This window comes from Brassica oleracea, unplaced genomic scaffold, assembly GCF_000695525.1.
Source record: "Brassica oleracea var. oleracea cultivar TO1000 unplaced genomic scaffold, BOL UnpScaffold01074, whole genome shotgun sequence".
Lineage (NCBI taxonomy): Eukaryota > Viridiplantae > Streptophyta > Magnoliopsida > Brassicales > Brassicaceae > Brassica > Brassica oleracea.
Genome location: NW_013617642.1, coordinates 12,802 through 21,055, shown reverse-complemented (window position 1 = coordinate 21,055; position 8,254 = coordinate 12,802). Strand labels below are relative to the sequence as shown.

Below are 8,254 nucleotides of genomic sequence, written 5' to 3'. Positions count from 1 at the left end.
TCAAACCGCAATATAACCCTCGGCCATATTTATGTGTATTTGACTGTGTATAATTTTAACATTTTTTCAATACTAGGTCGTTTTGGCGCTAATTTTTTAATGAAAAAAATTTGTTGAACCCCACCTTCATTGTGCATTTACGCAAGCTCCCATGTCCGAGAAAAACAAGGTCATTTCGTTTTAGAAATCAATATAATTGCGTTTGTTAAGTAAACAAATATATTTGTTGGCCGAGATGGTTATATAGCATGCACATGGTATTTAAGGTTCAAATTTCAAACCACGGGTTCAACAAATTTTTTTCATTAAAAAATTAGCGCCAAAACGACCTAGTATTGAAAAAATGTTAAAATTATACACAGTCAAATACACATAAATACGGCCGAGGGTTATATTGCGGTTTGACTGACACTTGGAGGGTTGACCCGTGGGTTTTTGAGCTCGCGGATTAATTTGCAAATAAAAACCACATTGAGGGTTTTTTTGAAGAAAACCCGATATATATTTTATATAGTTTAGTATAGGACACATATATAGTTATGCACATGCATTAGCTAAACTTAAAAAAATCTGACATAATATTCTCCCAAGGAAAAAAAGTACAATAATATCCCAAAATAATATAAAAGTTCAAAAGAAAGAAATAGAAGAAAACACTACACTCGTTTATCTCGCCTTTTAAAATAACAGACATTATCAAGTCCATATTGTTTTTACTATCACTTGTCGTTAGCTACGTCAAGATCTGTTGAGATTCTGATATTTTACCTAGAACAAAGTGATCTAGTTACATATAGACAAAAACAGAAATTTAGCACAGTCGACTGTGATATATCATATACAGTATAATTTTAGTCTGCAAGAAACGTGCATATTTTATCATTATGCGTGCTCTACTTATTTTCGAGTGAACATCTTTTTTTTTTCTGAAAGCAAAGAGTGAACATTTTTGAAAATGTTATCCACAATATTTTACGTCAGAATGTAGACGCTTAATCTTTTGGATATGGACCAACAATTGGATTATTGTGCTTCCATATATTATCTGTTGGTTTCTATATAACCACACACACACACACACCAAGTATCATCAATATAAAGGAAATGGCCGTTTGAGGTTCGGTTCGAGTCCCACGTCAATGATTGAAAAGCAAAAGACTGAACAAGATAGTTAAGGAAAAGATAAATTATTAGAAGAAGTTGAAATGATAACGCCAGGATACAATTCGTATAAACACCACATGGCATGACACAACTCTGCACGAGTACGTAGCCCTTTCTCGGACCATTATTGTGTACATAATTAGAACTATCGTTAGCATAGAAAATCAGAATGAAAGGAACGACAAGGCCAATAAATAATAACTACTATTTTCACTTTCTATATAGAGAAATACGCACCCTTTTATATATAAGGTTTGATAGTTTTATATGTGCTTTCTTTTCAAATATAGAAAAATAATAGTTTGCCAAATGCGAGTGATCACTGATAAAACCAAACTCCTACCTACCTAAAAGATAAACTCTAGATATAGTCTCTCTATCTCAATCTTCATTCTCGATGTAACAATTCAACAGATCAATTGTTGTTGTTTTTTTCTTCTAATGGAGGTTCTTGATAGGATCGGATAAAAAAAAACGATGTACTATATTCATCAGGGACACATTTTTTTGTGAATAAATTTTGATCATAACTTCTCAGAATTAAATACTTGATTTGCCCTAAAGGGTAGGGCTTTCTTCTCGACCTTTCTAACATTCCATAATTGCTTTTATTTGAAAACTCTGCACCTTCGAATGTATTAGTAATAATGGCTTTGCACTCTTCTTACCTACACTTTTGGCTTCTAGCTACTTATGATCCATTTGTATTGATGGACTCTTAGTAACCACCAAACTTCCCAGTCTTATCATCATCGTCACAAAGTTACAAGATCATTCAGAAAGATATACTGAACTTTTAATGCTTTTTTGGTATCGCCATTTACTAAAGACTGCTACGAAACAATACTACAATAGATGAACTAGAAGGCAGAGTAATTGTTAGGAAGATGTCAAATCTTTGACGTTACATAATAGACAATTTTTACAAATATAAAAGCTTTGTAATATATTATCCCCTATATTATTACCTGAAATAGATAGTTCCTATATGTTGTGGTGAACTGTGCACCGATTACATTCACTACAACCAAAAAGATTCGAACCCTTTCTTATAAAAGGGTCATGCATAGAAACATGTAATCATGATTTCCGTGTGGAAGTCTGTTTGGTTGGATTGGTCATGCATAGAAACATGTAATCATGATTTCTTACATACACTACAACCAAAAAGATTCGAACCCTTTCTTATAAAAGGGTCATGCATAGAAACATGTAATCATGATTTCCGTGTGGAAGTCTGTTTGGTTGGATTGTATTATTGGTTTCTTGTCGGTCAATTAATACTGTAGCAAAAAAAATGTTATGCTACGGACAAAGCATCTCTGTATCTATGATTCTGTTAAACCATCTGTATTTTGCTATTTTTGTTTCTGGAATAGAAAATGTATACTAGAAATTCTTTTAAAATATCACTTTTATTATAAGTTTGAAATATAGTAATATTCTTTTAAAATGTATACTAGTATATTCTTTTAAAATATCACTTTTATTATAAGTTTGAAATACAGTAATACTATTCTACTTCTATTTATATAAGAAAAATAGAAGAATAGCAATTTATATTTTAAATGAAGAAATAGAGCCTCTATACCCAAGTGACATGTTAGCCAGAAAAATGCTCAAGTTTCCTTTGATCAATCTGTAAGTAGACGATTTTATCAGCAGAGAATATCTATGTATAGTATTCATTGCGCTTCCCTATCTGCTGACTTGACTGTGTCTCTGAAACGATAGTCAGTAACAAATTATTCTACCTTCTTGATTTGTATACAAGTAGACTGTGGCGGCCAGTTTCATCTCTGCTAGATCTCAAATCATTCCCATGAGAGGTTCTTTTGCTTCATGCAGGAAGTAATGAATGTAAAGAAGAGTTCCACAGCACATGCATCTTTCAAATGCCCATAGAAAATTTATAACACACCGTCTCATTTTTGTTGCCTGTAGATAAATTCATGGACCGTAATGATCAATACGCGAGAACATGACTGCGCTCGGTTTCAGATGTCCTGTTTGATTTTCTGATCTAATTTGGTTTCTTTTCAACTTATAAAACGTAAATATCGACAAGAGGAACCACCAATTCACCGTTTCGTCGTATTTCTGTCACGTTTTAATCAAATAAATCTTGTATATTCACTAAAAAATATCTACTGGTGTGTCAAGTTCACGAAAACTATATAAGCTACCGGTGTAAAGGCCATAAACACACACAACTTCATCATTCTTGTGGGATGTTGAAACCGCAAGAACTCTCACGGCAGAGGCATAGGAGGTCTCCAGCTACTGAAGTGGACCAGTTCTCTATTCACAACACTGCCATTGTGCAGCCAAAACGTCTCGGTCGATTGCTGGAAACGTCTCGCTTTGCGTTGAAGCTCCCATAGAATCCCTTTAACCGCACTGCATGGTGCAGAATCTGGACCGTACACAAACAAACATCTGATTTTCCGACCACGTGCTATCATTCCTTCTATGTCTGTATCTGTTAAAGAGAGAGACATGCCATGTTTGAGAATCTGAAGCAAATCAAATGATATTGTCACAAAGCAAAAGCAGTTGTTACCGGGTATTGAAGCTAAGTAATCAAGAAGCTCTGAGCCTATTCGAGATGATGGCCATTTGATGGATACTTGGGCGTAGTCGATGACATTCTGGAAAGGTAGCTCGGCGTGGTCAGATAAGAGAACCGGGACACATTCCTGAAAAAGCACAAATCACAATATATATGAGTACACAAAGGCAAGTAATTACTTGAAACTAAAAGTTTGGGTAAAGAGATGACAGATCAGACCACAAAGAAGGATTCATAAAAGCGAAGAGTCCATGATGATTCCCCACGAGGAGCGAGGCAGAACTTGGCGTTCCTCAGATGTTCAAAATACGTCGTTCTTCCAAACTTTTCAGTTCCGCTGAACTTCAAGTCTGGACATTCCAGCTGTTCACAGAACCACTGATATCAATCAATCAAGCAAAGGGAAAAGACAACCACCAAATAAATTTGCAAATAATTTCAGCAGATCATCAGATGTGAGGCTAACCTTATCGGGATACTGCTTTGAGAGATCTATCAGTTTAAGTCTACCAGCCTTCCCCTGCGCACGACCCAAATAATTAGCTAAATACTTCCTCTTAGACAAAGGCAAAGGCTGAACATCAGGTTGTCCAATTTTAGTCATAGCATCATCGACATTTCCAGGTATGATTATATCTTTCCATGTGTTGAAGGCAGTAGTGTCTTTCTTGTCAGTCCTGTCACCCTGCATCCACAATAGTTGAAGCATTCATTTTTCTCTGTAAAACCTAGCTCACATGACTTTGTTAATAGGCACACAGACCATCCAATTTCACACTGACAACACTAACAACACAATAAATACACTTCAAAAGATAAGACCTTCCTCAAGAGAAAGCAAGGCAAAGTACCTCAGGAGTGAGGATAATAGAACGGTTGATAAATGTTGACCAGGACCTAAACAAGTGAGCTCCAGCACCACTACATTAGCATAACAAAGAAACCTAATGTCAAAGATGAAGTTTACATTATTGATTTAAGCTCCAAAATAAGAAAATGACTAACAATAATACACCTGGGAAAAACAAAGATATGATCACGACCACCGGATCTTCTGAAATACGGCATTTGACTCAAAACCTATAATGAATCAGAGAACATGTGAGGCATAACGTATCACTGTTAGTTGTATACGTATCATCTAAGCATCTACAAGTTGTATGCATAAGCATCTATACATATGAGGCATACGCAGCAGACTACAACTGAATCAGTGAGTGACGATATGATTCACCTTCACATAAGTCTGATTGATCTCCTTGTCATTAAGACCTCCCAGCATCCTCACGCACTTAACATAAGCAGGCACAAAGAACAGATCCGCCTCCTCCTTTTTACTCGTCCTGAACTTAGATTCCATAAGCAACTTGTGAATCTTAACCTAATCATCATCATCATCAAATTCGTAAGCAAAAGAGTTAACAACAGATGCAATCAATTAGCTAACATAGTTCACGAGCTTAGTGATTCGAAGTTCGAAAAAGATCAAGTCAAGTCACCTGAGATCCCCACTGGCCTTTCAAGCATGCGGCGGTCTTAACGCTACCGTCCCTTCCGTACATTAGCTCTTTTAAACCGTCGATCTCGTTCTCGTTGTATACGTAGATCTTCAGCGAGAGGTGGGATCCGTACCCTCGCTCCGGCCATTGTGGAACCCCGTTATCGATCGTGATTCCGGAGGAAGGAGTGCGGTGGATATCAATCGAAGGGGTGACGGAGTTGGATTCCGATGACCACTGGTCGAAGAGCCTAGTGACGAAGAAGGTAGAGACGACGAGAAACAGAGCTCCAATCTGGTGCGTGCGGGTGCAGGGAGTATAGGAGTAACTGTACGCGCCGAAGTTTCTAGGCTTGCTACTACTTAAGCTCGCCATTTTTCCCTCTCCCTCCCCTCACTGCTTGTTCGTCTCCGTCTTTAACATTTTCGGAGAGAGAGAATTTGATTAGATCTTGCAAAGACGTCGAGATCATAGCGCGGGGTGTTTGCTAAACGGCACCGTTTTAATTGCAACTAAATTTATTGAAACGCCCATTGGGTTTAGTTGAAGGCCCAGTTTACATATTCCACATACCAATCATTCGCAAGAAAACTAAAAAATGAACTAGTTTCTTTCCTTCCTTAGGATCAATCAGGTTTCTTTACATTACACTACTCAGACTTTTGATGCATATTATTAAGCATATGAAAGAGCCAACAAAAAGAAAAAAAAATTAAGCATATGAAAGAGATCTAGTTCTTGGTGAAGTTTATATCATGCCCCTGCCACTTACAGGAGTAGGAGCTTGACAAGCTCAACCCTTCTCGGATATCAACAAAGCTCTATTTAAAAGGTTTGGAACTCAACATCTATCAAGGAACTATGCCCGTTTCTATACCCAGCAAAGTAACCTATACGGCAACGACATAATCATATAACAGAACTTACACTGAAGAAATGTTTGCTTTAAGTGATGTGGGAGGTGACAAAGAGTTAGTGGAATTGTCAGTCCAGTTCTTGTCTCCCCAGTGCCAAAGCATGCTCTCCCAGTAACAGAACTTCTCATAACAAGTCTCTAGTCTATTATCTTTGATCTTAATCTTCCAATGACCATCCGTGTAGTTTCCTTTCTCAGCTTGCATCCTATCCCACTCCAGCTGCGCCTTCTGTTTCGATCTCAGCAGACAGAACTTCTGCAAGTTCTCAGGCATGGCGTCGTGCACTTTCCACCACGTTCTGTGCGCTACATCGCTTGCGAACTCCCGCAGAATATCGACGTTCCAGTTGCAGTCGTAGTCTCTGAAGCACAGCCAAGGTTTGTTGCCAAGGTAATGTAGGACGTAGAGAATAGGAGGATCGGTTCCAAAGAGACGCGTCTTCATCTGCTTTATCTCAGACTCATCGCCTTCCCAGAAATGCTTAAGGAAGTTCATGTGTTTCGGGATGCGATGCCACCACGTGTAGACTTCGTTGAGGTAGCCTTGGTCTCCTCCGTTGTACGACACGATTTCGTTGATGTGGTCCATGAGTAGCTGGAACGTGGAGTTTGATGGCTCAACCACCATCACACCTGAGTTGAAGAGGGTAGCGTTGTTTCCAGTAGCAGATATCTCAGACATCTCAAAGAGGAAGTCAATGTTCCTTAGGATAAGCATATCAGCATCGATGAAGATGATCTTGTCGTACTCAGTCAGTTGCCAAAGACGAAACTTGCTGTAGTTCCATTCGTTATAAGCCTCTGCTTCAGCTTTCGGATTCCTAATCCTTTGAATTAGATAAATCTTCCATCCAGCGGCGGCAAGGCCATCTCTATGGTGCTCAGTGATCGAGTCATCAACAAGTATCACCAGGTCTCGCGTAGAGCCAGCCATGCGAATGCTCTGCGCTGCTGTTATAGCTCCACATACATAAAAGTTAGCAGAGTGCAATATGGTAGCGTATGCTTCTCTCTTTGCACTTGCTGAGTAGAAAGTATCTGCATGAAAAAATAGCTCAGGCAACAGATATACAAAGTAGATAAATAAAATTTTGGTACTGACCTTTAGCTTTAAGAGGAACTGTGAGTTCACATGAACCAACAGGCAGCTCTACCTTTTGCCTCAGCTGGTGAAGGTCAGGCTTATACAGCCATAAGTTTCCTTGACGAGCAACAAGCTCCTTTCCAATAAAAAGATTAGGAATAGGAAAACAATCAGTAACAAAAAGAACATGCACATCGTGAAGCCCTTTAGAAGAGGCAGCCACACGAGCTGCAGCAAGCTGCAAGTGTAACCTAGCAACATCCCTTGACCACTTCCCACCTTTGTTGCACGGAAGCTTGGCGACGACAAGATCAATCCGAGGCTTGCCAGGAACTTGAACCCAAGGAAGAGAAGGGCAAGTGGGGACTTCGAATTGTTCCTCTTCATCGATCCATTCAGGGTATAAGGACTCCCAAGTTATGTTATTCGCCATATGGTCCAGGTGGAGTGCGACATGGTCACAGTCAGGTATCAGCTCCTTCCATGGAACAATCTCGTCACCGTTCAGATTTATAAAGCCAACTCCTTGATACTCGCTCTTCCCAGTCAGCTTCTCTACAACGTCTGACACATGGTCCCAGTTTATCTCAGCTGTAGATATATAGCGAGGATCAATAGCATTTGACTCTCTACTCCATCTGCTTACGAAACTAGACATTGAGAAAGCCTAATTAGTCACACTAATAAGAGATCAAGTTTCTTCCATGAGATAGTAGAGATACCTAGAGTTGTAATTGGATGGATGATCTGCAATGTGTACAGGTGGTGAACGGTAGAGAGTGAAGACAGCAACGAGCACGAGAAGGATCAAGACAAGTTTCAGTGTAGAGAACTTGGCAGTCCAGTTTCTATAGTGAAAGGAGCTGTGTGATCCACCTCCTTTCTCGAGATCTTTAGTATCTCGATTTCTCAGAGATCTCCTCCTGCTTGTGTCATCGCTATCAAAGTACAATAGATACAAGAATCAGATCTCGATTTTACACATTTCAAATTGCCACAACGGACTAACATAGCGATCC

The 8,254-nt window shown here is 38.9% G+C and overlaps 2 protein-coding genes across 2 annotated transcripts in view; both read right to left on the bottom strand.

Moving 5' to 3' along the window:
* Positions 1-3,224: 3,224 nt before the first annotated feature.
* On the bottom strand, positions 3,225-5,683 carry LOC106320804 (probable glucuronosyltransferase Os04g0398600). The gene is made up of 8 exons (XM_013759157.1): positions 5,236-5,683; positions 4,971-5,117; positions 4,752-4,816; positions 4,588-4,657; positions 4,203-4,421; positions 3,956-4,099; positions 3,728-3,863; positions 3,225-3,646 (listed from the first exon to the last, which is right to left on the bottom strand). Exons 1-8 carry the CDS (start codon positions 5,608-5,610, stop codon positions 3,417-3,419), a joined length of 1,386 nt encoding a protein of 461 aa, XP_013614611.1. The 5' UTR covers positions 5,611-5,683; the 3' UTR covers positions 3,225-3,416.
* Positions 5,684-5,935: 252 nt separating this feature from the next.
* LOC106320810 (putative UDP-glucuronate:xylan alpha-glucuronosyltransferase 3) overlaps positions 5,936-8,254 on the bottom strand; it is a 2,551-nt gene continuing 232 nt past the window's right edge. The window contains exons 2-4 of the mRNA XM_013759161.1: positions 7,958-8,173; positions 7,254-7,885; positions 5,936-7,189 (exon numbers count right to left, since the gene is read on the bottom strand). Of these exons, the coding sequence (XP_013614615.1) occupies positions 6,159-7,189; positions 7,254-7,885; positions 7,958-8,173 (1,879 nt within the window). The 3' untranslated portion in view covers positions 5,936-6,158. The remainder of the gene's footprint in view (positions 7,190-7,253; positions 7,886-7,957; positions 8,174-8,254) is intronic.